Here is a 22,428-nt window from a genome sequence, read left to right on the forward strand (position 1 = left end):
TTTAAAACATTTTAAAGTATTCCTATTTTCAGACTCTTAGCCAGAATGGAAAGCTTACAATTAGATCCTTCTAGCTCAGCACTGTCCAATAGAATTTTCTGTGACGATGAAATCGTTCTTTCTGTAATCCATGCTGTCCAGTATGGTAGCCACCAACCACTTGTGGCTTTTGAGATGCAGCGAGGGCAACTGACTGAATTTTTACTTTCATTTAATTTTAATTCATTTAATTTTAATTCATTTACAAGATTAAATAGCCACATTGGCAGCTAGTTGATTGGATAATGTTTCTCTTCTCGTAAGCTAAATTCTATTTAAGTTCTCCAAACACTTGAGTGATGATTATTTCACTTTTGTAATTATTTGAAGCTAAAGACTGAAGAACAAAAATATACTACACTGCCAGAATTATAACTTCCTAGGATTCACTAATAGTAGATACCTGTTCTGTTGTAAGCATGGAGTCAATTGTTTTACCAGGGTGGTGATGGACAATATTCTTATTCTAATTGGAATATCTAAGTATATCTATATAATTTTATTATTCCCCATAAAGCAAGAATTATCTAACCCAGATATTAGGAACAGCCAGCCTACAGGTCATAGTACAGCTGTTCCACCTGTGTGCTCTACCTGATGACTGAGCTGAAAAGCCCGAATCACTCAGCCTGCCTAACTTATCAACATTTTAACAGGTCAATTAAGAATACCAAAGGGATGGTTATCAGAGGGAGGGGGTGAGGGCAGTGGGTGGAAAGGGGAAGGGGAGTATAGTCAGTGATACTGTGATAAATTTGCATGGTGACAGGTGATTTATTAGAATTAATGGGGTGATCACAATATAAGGTATGAAAATGTCAAATCACTATATTGCACACCTGAAACTATATAAGATTGTATACCAATTATACTTAAAAATAAGTAAAGAAGAATACCATCTTTTGAATTAAAATTTTAAATGAAAAAATAATACCGTCAAGGTTCTTAAAACCCCACATCAGAATGTAAAAATCAGTAGCAATGTACACACTGAGGTATGTAATTGAGTAAAACCAAACAAGTAAAACATTTTTCTTTTAGATGCCAAAGAAGAAACATGGACAGGTCTTAAGAACATAAATACACCAGCTTTATTTCAGTGGTCAGATGGTACTGAAGTTACTCTAACATATTGGGATGAAAATGAACCAAGTGTTCCCTACAATAAGACTCCCAACTGTGTGTCCTACTTAGGAAAGGTAGGAAACCTCCTGGGTTTATTTATATGATAATAATAATATTTGGTGGGAATATTTGTGTTTAAGCTAGAAAATGATATAAAAGATAAGAGCCTTGGAGAGTGTCTTTCTGGTAGCTATTGAAAAAGTAAATAAAACAATGACTAAGTAAGCAATTCACTTTCTGTCTGAGAGTATCTGCTCTGGTCCGAAACAGATCAAGAGGATCCCTTTAGAACTCAGATTCTAGTGCCATGTTGGTTCTAATAAGATGCTTTCTCTGAGTACCATCGGTGTGATATTTAACATGTAGCCAGTTGAAAAATCTCATCTTCTGAATTCACATTCAGATTAAATTTCATATGAATCATACTTTAAGAAGTAAAAAAGCCCTGGGTGGTGTGGCTCAGTTGATTGGAGTATCGTCTTGTACACTGAAAGGTGGTGGATTTGATTTTTGGTCAGGGCACATACCCAGATTACAGGTTCAACAGTCAGTAGGGGCAGATACAGAAGGCAACCAATCAGTGTTTCTCCTCTCTCTCTCTTTCTCCCTACCTACCTCTCTCTACAATCAATACATTTAAATTTTTTTAAAGAAGTAAAAAAATAATTTTATCAAAATTTAAGTCTAACTTATTCAGAGAGCATTTTGCTCCTGTAGAATGCTTAAACATTTATTAAACACTAGAGGCCCGGTGCACGAAATTCGTGCACTGGGGGGTGGGATTCCCTCAGCCCAGCCTGCCCCTCAGTCTGGGAGCCCTCAGTGGATGTCCTACTGATGGCCACAGTCTGCCAGCAGAGGCTCGGAGCAGGTGTCGTGTGTGTGTGTGTGTGTGTGTGTGTGTGTGTGTCGCCACTGGGGGTCTGCCCCCAGCCACATTGGAGGCTCAGAGTAGGCAGCGTGTGTGTGTGTGTGTGTGTGTGTGTGTGTGTGTCTGTCTGCTGGGGGCCTGCCCCCAGCTACACCATGGAGGCTTGGAGCAGGTGCCCCTCTCTGTTGATCTCTCAGGCTCCTGGCCTCCACTGCATGTTGTACTCTCCCTTGAGCTGTGGCCAGGGTGGGGCCGCCCTTTCCTGCTGTGGGATCGCTGCAGCGACCCAGGTGCAGGCACACAGCGGGGCTGGCTGCAGGCCGCCCTTTCCTGCTGTGGGATTGCTGCTGCGACCCAGCAGCAGGCGCACATGGGTGCTTCTCCAGTCACTGATCCCGGGAAGGGGGCGCCAGGGAAGAGGCCAGCGCTGGCGCCCACCTCTTCCCTGCCCCCCTCTGGCTTCTCTGATCACCAGCTGGGGGGCAGGCAAAGGCGGCCCCGGTTCTCCGATCCAGGGCCTGGGGGGCAGGGCAAAGGTTCCCAGCTCTTGCCTGCTGCCTGGGTTTCCGATCACTGTCCTTCCCCTTTCGCCTCCCATCATTATGCCTATATATGCAAATTAACCACCATCTTTGTTGGTGGTTAACCGCCATCTTTCTTGGCAGTTAATTTGCATATCACCCTGATTAGCCAATGGGAAGCGTAGCGAAGGTACGGCCAATTACCCTTTTTGTCTTTTATTAGATAGGATGCTGTATCTTGACAGAAAGAACATGTATATCTCTATATTTTATTTGTATCACTTTCCTGTAGACTGCTAGTTATTTAGGAAGCTGATTGTGTCTCCCGACTTTCTAGAGAGATCCTAGTGGAAACAATCAGTGGTATGTGTATTTAGAAGTGTTTCAAGGGTAAAGATGTATTTAGAAAGTTGCCAAAGATTAACTTAGAAGGTTGTCACATTTGCTGTCCTATTTAAAAGGATATCTAAGATGTCTTTAGAAGACTGTCAAAGGTAGAAATTACTCCCCATAGGCAAGAGTGAACTGATAGCATACCTAGGCAGCATTCCAATGTCCAACTAGAAAACTGTTCTCAGAAACCTTATCACAATTGACTAATTAAAATTTAATTTGAAGAAGCAGGATGGGTTAGTCAAATAAGTAAAATAAATATTAAGTAGAATATTTGAAAGAGAGAACTTTGAAGTTGAAGCTGAAGTAGAGTTGGGAGAAACTTTTGATTCTAGAATTCTTGGAGAGAAGCTATTCTAACCATCGTCATTTTACATATGAGGAAACAGACAGGAAGGTTAGTTGACATGCCCAAAAGTTTTTAGCCTGTGGACTCACTTTGGCCATGTCATATGGAAGGAGACTAGAAACACAGGCAACTGTGGGCTGAGTTCTTCTCTCTCTCCAACTTCTATCCTTTGATGGTTTTATTTTTGCTTGTTTAAGAAAATTGAAATTCATCTCCCTTGTGACCTTGAGGTGATTCTGAAATAATGCAGGCTGGTTGGGTAGCATTTTCTAGGAGTATGTTCTCAGATGTCATCATTCATTTATATTCATTCTTGCCCTATCCCTCTCTTTCAAAACCCCCTTCCCTTGCCCCCCATAGTTTCATGAGAAGAAGCTATCGTGACTTAAGCTAAGTTAGAGTTCAAGTCTAAATATATGCAAATAATATCTCTTATGGGAAAATTTTTTTCTGTTTTTTAAAAGCTAGGTCAGTGGAAAGTCCAGTCATGTGAAGAGAAACTTAAATATGTATGTAAGAAAAAGGGAGAAAAAATGAGTGATGCAAGAACTGATAAGATGTGTCCTCCAGATGAGGTATGTAAAACTCCTGCATACATTTTTCTAGGCAGTATTACACCTTCTTGGTAAGGGATGGTAATTGAGACTTCAGCAAGTCAGACATGGGAAGTAGAAGAATTACTAGCTTCTGTTCATTTACATTAGAGCAAGGCAGAGTGCAAAGCAAATCAGTATTCTTACAGAAGAAAAAAAAGTTCTAGGAAAAAGAGTTACCTATTCGTGAATTTCTATAAAAATATATATGGTTACTATCCTCAATGCTGATATCTTTATTTCCCTTACTTATGTTCTTCCTGTTCAAAGACAAGGCAACCAACAACGTTATATTCTTATGATGAGGTAGGCACTAAGGGTAGAGAAAACTAAGATATGCCTTCAGTTGACACAAGCTCACAGTCTTGTGGGGGTTATCTGAAATTCTACCCCACCCTCCTCATGTGTATGAAGTCGGTTCCTATGTCCTTAGTTTCCATAAGTTGTGAGATATTAGCAAAACCTTGTTTGTCAGAGGGAGACATCATCAAGTCTGGAAGACAGTGTGGCTGATGGTATTTCTTCTCTGATTTAGGGCTGGAAGAGACATGGAGAAACCTGTTACAAGATTTACAAGGATGAGGTCCCTTTTGGAACCAACTGCAATCTGACTATAGCTAACAGGTACGACCACCAGTAAACATGTACTAGTGAACTTTTATCTCTGGGTTCCTTTGCTAAACTATCTTCCCAAAAAAGGGTGCATCTTCAGTTTTATACAGTAATTCAGTCATTGTAAAAACACCTGCTAATTTGACTCTTATTTTGTAGATTTGAGCAAGAATTCCTGAATGATATGATTAAGAAGTATACTAAATCTCCAGAAAAATACTTCTGGACTGGCCTGAGAGATGTAGATTCAAGTGGAGAGTATAGCTGGGCAAATGTTGGTGGAGTGAAGCGATCTGTAACCTTTTCCAACTGGAATTTTCTTGAGCCAGGTGAGTGTCTTCGCCTTTAAAGTAATAGAATACAGTGACTTGTGAAATGCAGCATATCTCCCAAATATGTTCTATATTTTCTTTGCTTACCTTTGAAATGTGAGGGAGATTATGATCTTCAAGGCTAGAATCTATCTATGGGACCATAAATAGAAGCAGTGACTATGTCTTTCTTATTAAGTCCTTGGAAATAATAACCCAATAAAAGAGTCTAGAAAACTCAGTTCTCATTAACCACCCTCTAATGGCATAGGGTTAGAACCCTCAGTGTCAGTATTTTTATTTTATTTTATCTTTTCATGTAAGTCTCAAGCCAAATCTAGAAGCCTCATTGTGAAGCACTTTATATTTTCATCTCTTAACTTCTTACTCCAAAATTGAATGTGTTTGCTTCTGTTATCCACAATGGATGAGAATTAAGGAGGCAATATATTATAAGTATTATTTATTCTTTTATTAAATTATTTTTATTTTTTATTTTTTTCTTTATTGATTAAGGTATTACATATGTGTCCTTATCCCTTTTTTGCGCCCCCCCCCCCCGACTCATGCCCTCACCCCCCTGGTGTCTGTGTCCATTGGTTAGGCTCATATCCATGCATACAAGTCCTTTGATTGATCTCTCCCCCTACCCCCCACCCTCCCCTACCTTCCCTCCGAGGTTTGACGGTCTGATTGATGCTTCTCTGGATCTGTTTTTGTTTATTTTGTTCATTATATTCCACAAATGAGCAAGCCGCTGTGGAGAACAGTATGGAGTTTCCTCAAAAAACTAAAAATGGAACTTCCGTTTGACCCAGTAACCCCACTTCTAGGAATATATCCCAAGAAACTAGAAACACCAATCAGAAAGGATATATGCACCCCTATGTTCATAGCAGCACAATTTACCATAGCTAAGATTTGGAAACAGCCTAAGTGCCCATCAGCAGATAAGTGGATTAAAAAACTGTGGTACATCTACACAATGGAATACTATGCTGCGGTAAAAAAGAAGTAACTACAGTGTCTATTCTCTCAGTCCTGTAGCCAGAAGGCCTGACATTAAGCTTTTCTTTACCGTGATTACTCCCAGCTTCAGCCAGCTTGGTTTATCATGGGAAAGCAAGGAGGCAGAACCAGAGAAAAATAGCACTTTCATCCTGGGAAACACAGCATTGTTTTTCCCGGGTCCTTGTGCCTCTTACTGTCCATGTGTAAGTGTGAGATGTGAGACCATAGGCTTCTCTGTTCAGTGGGAGTTGCCCCCATTACTTCCAGTGCGTGCTCTTTTGTGCCCGCTTCGGGCAGTGTGGTATAATGGACAAGGTAGCATGGCACTTGGCCAGACAAACCTGGGTTTGAGTTCTGACTCCACCACTCACTCACTATGATTGTGGGCAAGTCACTTATTCTTATCTGGAAAATGGATGTAATAATATAAACTATCTTTTAATGTTGTATGAATGAATAAAATTCAAGCTACCATAAAATAAATAGTAACCGCACATATACCTCCTCTACCTTTATTGTACCTGCCCTTTTTTGTATGTGAATCTTTAAGGGTTTTGTTTTGAGGTTTACTACATTGTTTAAAGTGGTTCAAAGCTAATATACACTTAGGTTATACTGAGCAGCATAATGGTTAGGGCACAGCTCTGCACACAGGACTGGATTCCAGTTCTGGGTCAATCATTTACTAACGTGAGACCTTGAACAAGTCACTCATTCTCACTCTACCTCAGTATGACAACAGAATCCACTCTATGGGTTTGTTTTTTTTTTTTTTAATGAGGATTCAATTCATTTAATCCTCTTAGAGTAGTACTTGGCATTAGCAAACACTTCTCTATATTACTATTGTCATCACATTATCATCATTATTATGAATGCCACATTTCTTTCCTATTCTCTCTCCCCACCTTGGCTCAGATAAGAGTAAGGACACCGGGAAATGTTTGGACTTTAATTTTAAAATGTGAGTTTTAATTAAACTTTCCCATTCAACCCTAGCTTCTCCAGGCGGGTGCGTGGCTATGGCCACTGGAAAGTCCGTTGGGAAGTGGGAGGTAAAAGACTGCAAAAGCTTCAGAGCACTTTCAATCTGCAAGAAAAGCAGTGCGCCTGCTGAGCCTGAAGAAGCAGCCCCCAAGCCTGAAGACCCCTGTCCTGAAGGCTGGCAAAATTTCCCCCCAAGTCTTTCTTGTTATAAGGTAATGTAACATTCTCACTCAATCCCTCAGTGAAGTTATTCATCTACAATCCAAGTCCATGTCCTTGTCGGAGGGCATCAATGAATCTCTGGCATCAGACAGCTCTTCCCACGTTAACTCATGTCCTAACCAAAGAGCAGGCCAGAGTCAGAACTGATTCTTCCCTGGGGTTCTTATGTTCCGAGAAGCTGGGTGAGCTTCATGCCATGCTGAAAATTTGCTTATGATTCTCATGTCCCTCTAATTCTTGTTATCAGAAGAAGCGTTCTATCACATCTTACAATGTAAAAAAAAAAATGGGTTCTGTATCAGTTAACTGTTACCACAAAGAAATGATTAGATACCACCCCAAAACTCATAGCCTGTGACAATAGACACTTAGTCTCATGTTGACTGATAGAGTTTGGGCTTGAATGGTCAGCTCTGCTTTCAGCTGTGGGTCAGCCATGCTGGCCTCCAGGCTATGCATTGGGATCTGCTATGCTTCAGTTTGGGTCTCAGGCTGAGCGGGCAGCAGCTATCAGGGGCTTGTTCTTCTCACAGGCAATCACTGGAACCTGAGAGTCAAGTCGAACCATGTAAGCACATTTCAGGCTTCTGATCACTTTACCTCCACTAATATCCCATTGATCACAGCCAGTCACCTGGTAGAGCCCCAAGTGAGTGTACAGAAAAGTGTACTTCACCCACCTGGAGGTCATGGCAATAATATATAATTATATCACAGGGAACTGAGGAGTCAGGACCACTAATTCAATCTACCATTGTGTCCTCTGCTCCTCTTCTTCTTTTGCAGTGACTTTGGTTCTTTTGGCATAGCATTAGTCATCACAAACCAAGGAAACGGTCAGTGTTCCCACAGCAATGCAGGGTGCCCTTTGATTCTTCTTCATCAGAAAATAGTTCTGTACTTCCTGTGCAGCTCTCAGTGTAATTTGTTAGCACATACATTCAAATGTGTCCTTTACAGCCTTATCTGCTGGCTCAACTGGTCTGTCCAGGTCCTAGGAAGGCAGGAGGACCTGGTAAATTATTGGAACAGCTCCCCAGCCTGGCTGAGGAAGGTCATTGCTTGGACACAGTGGCTGGCACCTGTGCTGGCCTTTAGAGACACAGTAGATGGGCATTTACGTACATCTTCATTACATCGATACGAATCCATTTCAGAGGCCCATACATTTCAGAGGCCCATAATGGACACTTCGTTGGGCAGGTGAGGAACTTAAAGATGGACTTTAATTGATTTTAAAATAATCGGTATTTTATGATGATACATTCTATTTTGTTAAGCTGTTTCATATAGAAAGAATTGTAAGAAAGAGGAACTGGGAAGAAGCTGAAAGATTCTGCCAAGCACTTGGAGGACACCTTCCTAGCTTCCATCATGTGGATGAAATAAAGGAATTTCTTCACTATTTAATGGACCAGTTCAGGTAATTATTTTAGAGAATTTTCTATGCTAAATTGGATGTCCTCTAGATATTCAGAATTAACATGTTTTTTATTATCTAAAAGGGTCATTCAGTGCTTAGCAGTCATTGAATCAAGTATTTTTGTGTTTAAGATGCTATGAGGGATTCAAAGATGAGGGAGACAGAGGCCCCACCTTTTGCACAGAATAATCAAGTCTAACCGTGGGGACAAGAGAATTATAGTGGAAAATCTAGTGTATAGGTAAAGAGGGGCCCTGGGAATTCAGAGGACGGAGAAAGTGTGTCTGGGAGGATTTCATAACTGGAAACATTTTTATGAAGAAGGATATTCTTGGAAAATAAGATAATATTTTGAAAGGTAAGTTAGGAGAAGGAGCCAGGGAAAACAGAATGTAAGCGAAGTCACTGAGACCAGAGTGTACAGGGTGGAAAAAAATCTGGTTATTAAACCATGAAAATGAAAAAGGAAACAGATACTTAAAATGAATCCTGAGTAGGGGATTATAAAACCCATTTAATGAAGAAATTTTTTAATTGATGAGAATACTACGCATAATTCTGTGCTATTATACATGGGATTATTACATGAACAATTTCTAGGGAAATACAAATTATTATACAATTAATTTGAAAAGTAGAAACCCAATAATCCAATAGCCATGGAAGATTGAGAAAGTTGACAAAGAATATCTTCCAAGAAACAAATGGGAACTATATAGTTCTGTATGTGAATTCTTTCCCATCTTACAAAAGAGGTCATTACCATGTATTTAAATAGTACAAGCAAGAACTTGCATTCTGTTACATAGAAACTGATGCAAGCATCCGTGGTTTTTTTCCACAAACTAGTCTGGGTCTGATATCAAAGCCTTCCAACAATAGCACAAAGAATTACAGACCAACCTCATAAATAGACTTAAAAAAGTAAGCACCAACAGCTGATTTAATAACAAACACTTGGATAATGTTGATTATGGGCCAGATAATGTCCTAAGTGTTTTATCTATTCATTTAATTCTTACAACCTATGAGGCAGATATTATTACTATGCCCATTATATCTAAATGAGAAGACAGAAACACAGAGAAATAAAACTTGTCCAAGGTTATACAGCTAGTAAGGAAAGGATAATAGTTGAACCCATTAGAGCCCATATTCTTAATCCACTACCTTATAACACCTCAGAATAACTCACCTTGACAATGTAGGATTTCTTTAAAGAATATAAGGTTGAGTCTATATATCAAGGCATAAATGATGCAGTCATCTTAATAGGTTCTGAAGGTGCATCTGGTAAAATTCACTGTTCCTGGCTTAATATATAAATATATCATATAGTTAACATTTAATTAATATAATTAACGTATAAATTATAGTTAAATTAAGAATAGAAGAGTCCTCCCCAGTGTGGCTCAGATAGTTGGATCATCGTCCCATGTACCAAAAGGTTGCCAGTTTGATTCCCGGTCAGGGCACATACCAATTCCATCCCCACTCAGGATGCATACGAGGCAACTGATCAATGTTTCTCTCACACATCAGTGTTTCTGTGTCTCTCTCTCCCCCTCTCTCTTAAAAAAGAAAAAAGAATAGAAGAATAGCTAAACCCATAGTCAAATTATACTTAATGGTTAAACATGAAATGCATTTCTGTAAAAGTCAGAAAAAGGTAAAGATTCCTATTATCATCACTATTGTTGACTTTTGTTTGGAATTATCCCTTGTGCATTAAGATTTTATTTTTTATATTTCTTTTTTAATTGAATTTATTGGGATGATATTGGTTAATAAAATTATATAGGTTTCAGGTACACAATTCTGTAATACACCATCTGTATATTATATTGTGTGTTCACCACCCCAAGTCAAATCTCCTTCCATCACCATATATCCCCCCTTTACCTTCTTCTACCTCTCCCCACCTCCTGTGCATTAAGATTTTTTAAAAATAATATTATAACATGTAAATATTTATAATATACTAGAGGCCTGATGCACGAAGTTTGCACAAGGGTCTTGGCCTTTGCAGCCCCGGCTTCGTCCGGAAGGTCGTCCAGAAGGCTGTTCAGCTGCCCGGTCTAATTAGCATATTACCCTTTTATTATTATAGATTAAATGGTTGAAAAAGCAAATTACAAAAGAGTAAAAAATGTACTATTTACATTAAAAAGTAGACTGCAAAAATGCATCAAAAAGATCATTATTACCTCTGGGAAATAAGATTTTGAGTGATTTTCTAAATGTGTGAACATTTTCAACATTTTCTAGATGTGTATTAACATACTCACAGTGCGCTGGGAACCTGATATAAAATAAAATACTATGTTTCATAAGTATTCATTTATCAAGCACCTATTGTAGAATTTCAGGTATTCTAGAGCTTATTTTCTAGCATTAGAAATTAATATACAGACAGTCCTGGTTGGTTAGCTTGGTTGGTTAGAGTGTCATCTCCATACCCCAAGGTGTGGGTTCAATTCCTGGTCAGGGCACATGCAAAAATCAACCAATGAATACATAAATAAATGGAACAACAAATCGATGTTTTTCTCTTCTCTCTCTCTCTCTCTCTTTCTCTCTCTCTCTCTCTCTCTCTCTCATCAATTAAAATTAAAAAAGAAATTAAGCCTGGCTAGCATGGCATGGCTCAGTGATTGAGTGTTGACCTATGAATCAGGAGGTCACAGTTCAGTTCCCTGTCAGGGCACAAGCTTGGGTTGCAGGCTTGATCCCCAGTAGGGGGTGTGCAGGAGGCAGCAGATCCATGATTCTCTCTCTTTATTGATGTTTCTAAGTCTCTCCCTCTCCCCTCCTCTCTGAAATCAATAAAAATATATCTTTAAAAATAAATTAATATACAACATTTCATTGCAGAGCTGCTTAAGCTCATTTGGATATACTAACTCTTAGGTTCCTTTTGAGGTGAGTATTTCTTAGCTACTCCCCTCAACCTTGAGGGGTAGATTATAATGAATGCAAAACTCAGACCAAATCTTTCCACACAAACAGACATTTGTTAAACAAGCATTCACTGAAGCAGGCACAAAATATTTCATACAGCCTGACTGGTAAGCTTGACAACATCCCAGCAGTCTATCTTTTTAGGTGTTTCCACCACCATCTTGAGTAGCAGGTTTATTTGGGGTAGATGTGACAACGTTCCAGAGGTGGGACTCTGTTCCCATTATTGTCAGAGTCATGCAGTCCCAATCACCTGACCCAGCGACAGGACCTGCAACCATTTGGAGCCCAAGCCGCAGGTCCATTTCCAATGGTGTAGGGACTACCAGCCTCACCAGATTCTAATACGCCTCCCTAAAGGGTGAGAGCCTCTAAATATTTTAGTCATTCCTCACTTCTTGAATAAGTTCAGTTTCACCAATGAGTCTATTTCTGATGTGTTGATTAACAACAAGCTTCTAATTTCAATGCTATAAACCTATTTCTGACATTCACTCTGCTAATTACCGAAGCCTCAAGTGTGGCTTTGAATGATAGATGTCCTTGAAGTGACTGCCTCTGGAACATGGCCGTTCCGTGCCCTGCTGGTCCTCCCTGAAGTAAGGATTTCATCAGGGTAACTTACGGGCCCCCAGATCTCAAGCTTGACACACATATCTTGCTGTCTAGGCTATAGTATTTTTAAGTAAAATACTGGCATAAATCAGATTTTGAATAACACCAAGCAAGAGCTTACAAACCTTTAACTGGAACAGGGAGCCATGGGTAAGTACAAAGCAATGAAGTAGTAGATATTTGTGAGAATCAGTTCATGGGAAATAGAATATCATATGTGACATAAGTGATCCCTAAGGGCTTCTATATGCAAAATAGATTACATTAAAAATTAAAACTAAAGTCTGAGTGATAAGTAAGAAATCATTCTTGATTTGTTTCTAATCATACTTGCTGAGGCTCCCCCAACCCCAATTTAAAGAGTGATGCGAGTTTATTATGTAAAATTTGTGAAATAGAAAAATAATAATGAAGAAAATAAAAATCACCTCAAATCCTAGCTCCAAGTTATAAACAGTTAACATTTAGTGTAACACAAAATGTACAATGGTGGTTTTTTTCTGATCACAAAAGTAATGCACATTGAATTTAGAACACAGAAAAGCACCAAGAAAAACAAACAACCATAATCCTCTCAGTCTTAAGGACTATATGGTATTACAGTCTTTCCCCAGCAGCTAACACAATGCCATATTAAGCAGACTGTGTTGTCTGCTTACGCACTCTATTAATAAAGAGATCATTTGCCCATGCTATATTTAGAAAGACAGCATATTCTAAAAGCAATATTGTGACCATGGGAAGGAAGGAAGCAAGCCTATTTACATCAGAAGAATGATTCTAAAGCTTAATCCTAGAACACCTTGGCTTTTTATGGCAGGAATTGACCTTTCTCAGTAAGATGTCCATTGCCCAAATTGTGTATTGCGTGCGAAAGAGTTAAGTCAGATTACTGCTGTACTTCTCACAATCTACATTCCACATCTCTATTTGTATTTCAATGAAAAGGATTCATGGTGTACCAGTCTTAAAGGCTCTAAGATCTTTGCAGCTCTTAATGGCAGCCCACCAGGGAAAGCCATTGTAGAGCAAAAAATAGTCATAGGATTAGAGAAGAAAAGCCTTGTTTGCAATGCCATTGCTGCTGTGTGCACTACCTCCTGTGATGCGGCATGAATGGATTTAGATATAAATCTAGGGTTTTGCAGACTAAGCACCCTCATCAAATAGTATTTATTGGAAGTTATGACTGAGATACTGTTTTCCTCAGAAACCAGATGCAGCAGGAAATTTGGCTGAGAGTGGGAATTTTCACACAAATACATGTGTTAACCTTTCATGCAATGCTTTCTTACCCTAACTGTCTTAAACAGTATATTTAGTGCTTGGATTAGAAGAAATTTATAAATAGAGATAAAATTTCAGGAGATTTGAGTCCCTAATTATGGTCAATTTTTTTTTCAAATTTTCTAAAATCCACAGTAGAGGTATGCAATGATTAATGTAATTTCCAATTTCTTCTCTTTATCTGCCTACAGATAAATCAGGTCAAACCAGAAATAAGCTGTAATTGAGGAAATATTTTCTACCTCTTCTCACACAGGAAAAAACCTCACACATAAATAGCTACTATTTTCTATATTTATAACACACAAATGTATCTCTTAAAATGGAAGCTGAAAACTCTAAATGTCTGGGTTGAAATGAAGTTCAAACTCAGGAAGTAGTAAAAATTGGGAATGTGGGGCAGTAGGGCAAACTCAGCTCTCTAGGAAACTGTTCTCGAGATGCAGCCGTGGAGGCAGAAATGGGCCTGAAGGTAGAGGTTCTAAGTGGGAAAAAGTGAAGCCAAGAGAAAACGGGGTGGACATGTTGCAGACACATCGCTAAAGAATCTTTGGCAAATAATATTTTACTATCTTTATGTTCGTACTGTTGATTGTGTGAAGAAGAGAAACTACCTAGTGATTATTTTAGGGCAACGCAAAATTGTGCACAAATTCTCCAAAACGTAACCTCCTCTTTATTTCAGCCATCTAATTTTAATTATATCTGTGTATGGCAACTGCCTCAACCCTGTGGTTTAGATATTCAACAATCGGGAAGTATGATAAATTTGCAAGCCTGTGAGAAAGCTCTGATTAGTTGCAGATACAAACTGCAAATTCCTCTTACAGCTGCTAAGTTTAAAGCAGACTTAATTGTCTCCACGGAATTTTTTAAAGTCTGCCAATTGGTGATCTTTCTCTATGAAACGATACAACAGTCAGAACTGAAAGGGGGCAGTCCTGATATTCCACTGCAGGAAACTGAAAGGTTGAAGTTGAAAAGATGAATAGGTGCTTATTGATAAGAAAATACAAGGGAATGTTGAGCAAAGACATCAAGAAAAGCAATTATTTTATTTAAAAATAAGAAATTAAATCAAAACTAAGTTTGCTCTAGCCTTTGATTTACTAGCAAATGTTTTAAATGCAGACTTCTTTTATTTTCCAGTGGTCTTGTAGCTGTACCTTCTATATATCCTATATGTTCTACTGAGCTTGAGAGTAAGGATTAATTTTAGATTTTGATCCTACCCCTTCTCTAATATGTGTTATATTTATATACATATAATATTTCTATGTATATATGTATTGTTATACAGTATAATATGCATTCATATGGACTGATCATACATACATGTGCAATCAGAAAGTTAAATTATATGGAAAGAAACAAGCATCACACACACACAAATTACATGGTAAATAGCCTACTTATTAAGGCCTAGAAAGTGTAATACATTTTACAGAATATTTTCAAGTTGGGTTAGAGGAGGAAAAAGTTTTTTTATGGTTATATCACTTCTATTTATATTGGCAATATCTCTCTGGCTAGAGCAAAAATTTCATTGAGGGGAAGAAATCACTTATAATGTATGTCCCTGCCTCTATGTGTTGTTTATATTCTTCCTTGGACTACCTTTGTCTTCTCAGCCGATCTGAATACTGGCATATGGTAAACACTCAGAAGACTGTTTTTGTCCTCTCATCCTCACAGATTATTTTCTGACTTCCTGCAGTCGACCATGGACCTTTCCTTTCACTGAACTTTTGTAGTGTTAAAAATGTATGCAAATGTCATATCATTTGATGTCTTTCAAACGTAGTCTTATATTTTCTTTGTTCACATATATCTTGTCTCCCTGACTAGTTTATATGCCATTTGAGAATAGATATTAGGTCTTGTACTTCTCTGTATCACCATTGCATGTAGCTCAATAACTTGTACATAAAAATATAATAGTTATGAGTGTTAAATATAATCACTTCGGTGATTGCTTGATTAATTGCTCTGCTATAGCCCATGGAGTTTGGCATTTAGAAAATACTTCTTTACTTTAAATTTTATGGGCAATGGGAATTAAATAATTATTTTAAAATCTTGTTTAATAAAAATTTAGCCAAATGGTTTGTTTTGCATTTTAAAGAGACGGTATTTGACAGTGCTATAGACAGATGTTTAAAGAAATGCCATTGTCATATTTAACTGTATCTGATGACATTGCTAATATTGAAGCTCTGCAGTAAAAGTTTTAGAATAATCATATACTTTTTTCTTAAGTTCAAAGTGGAATAGTTTTTGCCTTTCATGCAAAGGAAATATCTTAAAATTTAGTTTTAAAAAACTATGGTACTTTTTCACAGCTATCCTATATGTAGGGATTGGTTTCATTTCAGAAGACTTCTTTATATAGCTTAAAACTGTGCTTTTCAGTTAGTGACAGGTCTTCTGGAAAAACTTATGCTTCCTAAGCATTTTAGACATGTGAATGCTAAATATTTTTGCCAAAGGCCGTGCTCAATTTTTTTTAACACTTCCTTTTTACATAGTGGCGAGCGATGGCTGTGGATAGGTTTGAATAAAAGGAGCCCTGATTTACAAGGATCTTGGCAATGGAGTGATCATACACCAGTAAGTTTAAACTTTCTTGTTTGGGGTAATATTGAAATAGTATTTGTTTCAATAACAAGTAAGTTGATTATTAAATAATACATCCACATACCATACAACCATTAAATTAATTTTGTAGATGTATCTTTATTGAAGTGGAAATAGATTCATAAATATGAAGTATGGATAAAACATGCTAATAACCTCATTTTTATTTAAAAAATAAACATGTTTAGGCTTTCTCTATATAATCCAAATATATAAAAATATAGTTATATAGATATAATGTTCATCTTATACAATTAATTTTTTCTTTGTAATTGCTTTATTTTTCATAGTGGGAAGCTTTTACTTTTATTGTTTAAAAATATAGGAGTTATGTAAAAAAGAACATACCTTGCCCTGACCAGCATGGCTCAGTGGTTAGAGAGTCTGTCCATGCACCAGAGTCATGGGTTTGATTCCCAGTCAAGGGCACTGTTACCTGGGATGTAGGTTGTATCCTTGGCCCCAGTCGGGACATGTATGGGAGGCAACCAATCGATGTGTCTCTCTCACATATATGTTTCACTCTCCCCTTCCCCTTCTCCCCCTCCATCCCTCCCTTCCACTCTATCTAAAAATTAATGGAAAATATATCCTCAGGTGAGGATTAACCAAAAAAAAGAAGAAAACACCTTAATTGAGGAAAATAATTTGTTTGGAGGAACCCTAAAAACTCCTTAAATATTATATCAATATTTACATTATCCTAAAGAGAAGTTTTAGGTAACACTTATAAGAGCGGATAATTCTCAAATATTAAATATTCACTCCACATCACTGTTGTATAATCTTTCTAAATGTGAAATTTCTTGGCTTTCATTTTCAAATTGGAGCATATCTGAGAATAGTTCTTCAAACATCTAGCATTTTAACACATGCAAAAAAAAAAAGTATTTTGCCAGCCCCTGATTCTGTGACTCCAATTGTGAAATTAATACACCATTAACCTCCACTTTCAAAACCGTCATCTTCCTTTGTTTGGAAACTGATGACATTATGAAATTTTCTAAATCCTCTCATGATTTAGCATCCTCAGACAGAAAGGGAAATGAAAAAGTTTTCCTTCCATGGCCTAGGACCACACTTGAATTATTAAAGCTGCCTAAATTACATCTAAATTGCAAATATTTATGCATTAGTCTTAAATTCTCAAGCCTCTCTGTCTTTGAAGGTGTCTACTTTTATCATGGAAAATGAGTTCCAGCAGGATTACGATGTCAGAGACTGTGCTGCTGTCAAGGTCAGTACAACGATGGGAAATCTGCATGTTTTAACAATAAATCCGGCATCCTGTGCAGTCCGGCGCAGATCCATGGGGTGCCTTTTGTGTGTGGTATTAGGTGTGATGGGAGGTAAGAAGTATATGCATGGCCCAGCCCTTAAGAAACCTAACTTATACTTAATTTGAGAAAATAAAATTTATATTCAGGAAAGACAGCTCTTATTGCTATGCAGTAATAAGCCTAAATGAGTGGGCTAAAGAGGGCTAATGAAACTCAGAGAAGAAACAATTCCTATAGCCTATTTCCAGAAAGAGGTAGGACATGAATGAGGCCTACCAGGAGGGATAGAATTTGGTCAGGTAGGATAGGTTAAAGCTCTCTAGTGGGGAAATTGTATGAGGAAGTGTCATAAAATTAAGCAGGAGTGGAAGGGAGATGGTAAGACAGTGAGGGAGACAGAATACAGATTAAGAAGTCTTAATTGGTGTTGTTTGGAAAACAAAGTTGGGAAAAAGATTGCTGCCTGGTTAAGGAGTTTGTGCATTTTTTTGGTAGGCAACAGTACTTTTTAAAGTTTTTGACATGAACTAAAGAGGGTGTGAGAAGATTCATCTTCAGACAGATTTCAAGATGCAACAGATAGGACCAAAAGACATTAAAAAAAAACGAATTATGCATCTTTCTTTGCAGAATTGATTCATTTATCCATTTCATAAGTAATATGCCCAAGAAGTCTGTGACACTTTGGAGATACAGTAATGACAAAGTATAGCACAGTCATTGTCTCCACAGAACTTACAGTCTAGTTGGAGATAAACACAAGTAAATAAGTAATTACAAGGCTTATGGAGGGCAAAGTGTAAGTTTTATGGGAGAATGAAGATGATGGTAGTGATGCAGCTGTTAATACTTGTTGACTCATGAGCCAGGCACAGTATTAGGCATGTCACATATATTACTTCACTTAATACGTAAGCAACCTTGTGAGATAGGTGCTATTATTGTATTCATCTTACGAGGAAGAAATTTTAACTCTGTAACTTACGTGGTTACAGAACTAAAATTTAAACCCACGTGGCTGAGTCCGCTATGCTATGTCCACTATGACTAAGCATTTATGGAAACAGTCAGAAGGGGTACTGGTTTACAGAGAAAATAATACATTTTAGTTTAGATATTTTGAATCCAACCTAGCAGTAAGAAATATAGTGAGTAGAAACCAAGATACTAGAATTGGAGGGAAAATGTATATAAAATGAAGTATCAAAGGGCCAATAAGTAGATTTGGGGGAATTGCCAACACATAAAATGTAAGAAGATGAAGGAAAAAGAGACATCTAGCTAATGTCTTAGCTATGTAAGCCCAAAAATAGCTTCAAGAAGGTGATTGACCAGAAATGTTACAGGAAGGTTGAGATGAAGAACTGAGAAGGCCATTGAAAAGCACTATTTTTAAAGTAGCTGTTCTAGTAATAAACTGTATAGTATCAGACCATTTTTATAGAATTCCCAATTTAACACATGAATAGGTGAAAACTTCAGAGAAGCTTGTGAAGTTTCTAGAACACTGATGCAATAGACTATCTTCTGTTCAGAGTCCCCATGTGTGAAAAGATTGAAAAATCTACAAAAAAAATAAATAAAAGAGCCACTGATGCTGCCTGCATCAGGGATAAAGCCAGCCAGCACAGTGTTCTAGAAGGAGAATCTTACCTCACCTGCCACTGTACCCACAAGAATATTGGCCTTATGAAAAAACAGTCCAAAAAATGATGGATACTCCACCCAGGTCGTGCCCTCCCCTTTCCTTTCTCCCCTGCTTGCCGGCTGGAATTTGTAGAGTGCCATCTTGGACCATGTGGAGAAGGACAGCATCCTAGGAATGCAGAGCAACACCAAAGAAGGAGCCTGGGCCCCTGATGCCCGGCTCCTTTTATGTCACTTTTCGGAGATCTATTTTAATACAGCCTAGTGTTTAGAAACCACTGAACCAAATATTCTTTTCTAGCTTGACCCATCCCAAATTTAATGGTATAAGATTCTACAATTTCATATCAACAACAACAACAAAAAAAAAAAACCAATAATTTATATTTTGAACATAAACATGATCATATATCCCTTTATCAGCCTCTTGCATAGGCTTTTACTGTTTAAACACTGCCTTCATTCATGTGTTTATTCATTAAAAAAAATACCTTGGTGCTAGAGCTAAAATAGAGTTAAAAACAGTTTAGTATTTTTTAAGGGTTGCATCAACTTCAAAATAATGTGCAATCCTCTTTCAGGTCATGCAGAGGCTATGGCGAAGAGGCTGGCATTTCCATAATGACAGAGAATATATTTATTTAAGGCCTTTCGCCTGTGATACAAAACTGGAATGGGTGTGTCAGATTCCAAAAGGTAAGTGGTAGTTATTCCTTTTCACTGTCTTTTCATGGGGACATTGTAAGAGAGCATCTTTGTCTATAATTATAATTTTTTTAAAACCTTTGAAGATGGAATTAATATATTGAGCTCCATCCTGCCTTATAATATCCCTCCTAGAAGGCTGGATTATTGAAATTTGATGGTACCTTCCTCTTTTATCACAAAAGAATTTGTATAGAAGATAAAATTTAAAGCTAATTTAGGGTGACTAGATCTTGGAATGAAAGATTATTTTAAATAAAAGAAGCAGTGTGGCAGAGGGAATAATTTGGTTTTTTTATTATCCTCACCTGAGGATATTTTTTTCTATTGATTTTAGAGAGTAGAAAGAAGGGAGGGAAGGGGAGAGAGGGAGGAGGAAGAGAGAGAAACATCAATGTGAGAGAGAGACATCGTTTAGTTGCCTCCCACACATGCCCCAACCAGGGCCAGGGATGAACCTGAAACCCAGGTACATGCTCTCGACCTGAATCGAACCCACGACCCTTCGGCGTGTGGGGCCCGTGCTCTAACCACTGAGCATGCCGGCCAAGGTGGGATCATTTTTATTTTGATTGAAAATGAAGATAAGTGTGAGAATAATGAAGTATATGAATCAGGAAATCAAATTCCAGCATTTCCCTGAGAGTTTTAGAAATTATTTTCAATGAACTCAAAAGCTGCTAATAGTTTATATAATTCAAATTCAGGAAATAGCTTGACTAGTAGAACCTTTGGTGACAAAAGGAAGAGAAAGGAGAATAAGTAGGTGTCCTTTTACTTAGCTTTTTACTAAGAAAATGACCAGGACTAAAAAGGAAAATCTTAAGATTTTTAACTCCCAAATTATTTTAAGTAGATACTAAATATATGAAATTGTTAGTGGTAAAAGTACAGAAAGTTCCAGAATGAATTTCTGAATTGAATCTAAACATATTATTGAAACCTCCTACAAGTTCTCAAATAACCCAAAGATTGCATCAGACCACCTACAAGAAGATTGTTCTTTTTCCTTAAAAAAAGGCCACCATACTGCCTTTAAAAGAACTTCAGACATGACTTTTGATACAGTAACTTTCAAGTCTCTTTCACAAAGGCAAACTGGCTGCTCATTAATAAAAGGGGAAGTGTGTGTGTGTGTGTGTGTGTGTGTGTGTGTGTGTGTGTGTACCTGCGCGCACGCACACGCTGCTGGTGTATGTGTTGTTTTTTTTTAAGGAGACATTATACCTGATTTACTCCTGAATATTGGTTAAACCTGAAAGACGAACAAAGAAAAACCAGTTTGGATGCCCTTGAAGAAGTGGAAGAGTAACTAATATGTATAATTAATTTGGATAATGTCTCTTGTTTGAAGCATTGGTGGGAGGCTGCCACAGAGAGCCATTACTCCCTCCAGTGTGCCCTCACTGCCAGCCGCAACCCAGCCTCCTGTTTGGGTGATGGCGCAAACCCAAGAGTTTACACCTTAGAAATGACAAATCAGTAACCACAGGAAAAATTTACAAAAGCACTTGGTTTTTCATTTTTTTTTACTGTATATTTCTTTATTTTAAACAAGAGAGAAGGGAATTAACTAACATAGCAAACATACATCAATTAGCCAAATAAATAAGTCTTCTAAATAATCCCACCCCTACTCTCCCCATGAAGAAGCAAAATTAAAAACTAAAGAACTCCCATCTCAGCTCATTCCCAGTCATTTGAAGCAATCGATGATTGCTCGATCCAAGGTTTAAATGCTATGTTATCTCCCCTTTGGCCGTTTCTAAATTTCTAAGTTACAGTGTGTCACATTCACCCGGTTGGTTATTTTCTTGGTTATTAGAGCAACCAAATTTGCTCTGTATTTTTTTATTTTCTTCTGTATTAATCTGTATCTTCTGGTTTTCTCAAAGCAGTTCACCTCTTTAGTAGCCTAAATCACCATACCTTTTCTTTAACTCTTGCCTTTTTTATTACATGTTCAACTGGTTCTAATTAGTCCCCTCTTTTCTAAAAGAGATATTTGACAAGCTACAATATTTTAAATTTTTATTTAATTCATTGGGATGACGTTGGTTAATAAAATGATATAGGCTTCAAGTGTACAATTCTATAATACATCATCTTTATATTGTATTGTGTTCAGTCTCCTTCCATCACCATTTACCCCCCCTTTACCCTATTTTACCCCCACCCCTTTTTCCCTCTGGTAACCACCATACTGTTGTCTGTGGACAACCTAAAAATTTTAAATAGCGTAACTACTAGTGTGTTTGTGTGTGTGTGTGTGTGAGTATATATATATATATATATATATATAATCCTCACCCAATGATAAGTGCTTATTGATTTTTGAAAGGAGAGGAAGGGAGAGAGGGAGAGAAAGAGAAATATCAATGTGAGAGAGAAACGTTGACTGGTTGCCTCCCATATGCACCCTGAACTGGATGAAATCCACAACCTGGGTATGTGGCCTGACCAGGAATCAAACCTGCAACCTTTCAGCGTATAAGACAACATTCCAACCAACTGAGCCACACCAGCCAGGCCTATATATATACTTTTAAAATATTCTTTTTTAAATTGAGAAAATAATATCAAAAATAAGTCATAGACATATTTTAGGAAAATTACCTATAAAGCCACTTCCAAAATATAACATTTTAATATTTTTTGATACTTTGTACATACATACATATTTGTAATTTTTTAAAATTCTTTATTGATTACAGTATTACATATGTGTCCTTATCGCCCAATTGCCCCCCTCCCCTCCCCCCACTCATGCCCTCACCCCCCTCTTGTCTGTGTCCACTTTTCAGGCTTATATGCATGCATACAAGACCTTTGGTTTATC

At 37.7% G+C, this 22,428-nt stretch overlaps 1 protein-coding gene across 4 annotated transcripts in view; it reads left to right on the forward strand.

Moving 5' to 3' along the window:
• LY75 (lymphocyte antigen 75) overlaps positions 1 to 22,428 on the forward strand; it is a 134,052-nt gene that overhangs the window by 28,774 nt on the left and 82,850 nt on the right. For all 4 annotated transcript variants that reach the window (XM_070422923.1, XM_070422920.1, XM_070422921.1 and 1 more), the window contains exons 8-16: positions 1,081 to 1,238; positions 3,763 to 3,873; positions 4,427 to 4,515; positions 4,663 to 4,832; positions 6,825 to 7,024; positions 8,315 to 8,457; positions 15,849 to 15,930; positions 17,126 to 17,194; positions 19,466 to 19,580. In XM_070422923.1, the coding sequence (XP_070279024.1) occupies positions 1,081 to 1,238; positions 3,763 to 3,873; positions 4,427 to 4,515; positions 4,663 to 4,832; positions 6,825 to 7,024; positions 8,315 to 8,457; positions 15,849 to 15,930; positions 17,126 to 17,194; positions 19,466 to 19,580 (1,137 nt within the window). The remainder of the gene's footprint in view (positions 1 to 1,080; positions 1,239 to 3,762; positions 3,874 to 4,426; positions 4,516 to 4,662; positions 4,833 to 6,824; positions 7,025 to 8,314; positions 8,458 to 15,848; positions 15,931 to 17,125; positions 17,195 to 19,465; positions 19,581 to 22,428) is intronic.

This window comes from Myotis yumanensis, unplaced genomic scaffold (genome assembly GCF_028538775.1).
Source record: "Myotis yumanensis isolate MYYU_CA2020_CCGP unplaced genomic scaffold, mMyoYum1.0.hap1 SCAF_8, whole genome shotgun sequence".
Taxonomy (NCBI): domain Eukaryota; kingdom Metazoa; phylum Chordata; class Mammalia; order Chiroptera; family Vespertilionidae; genus Myotis; species Myotis yumanensis.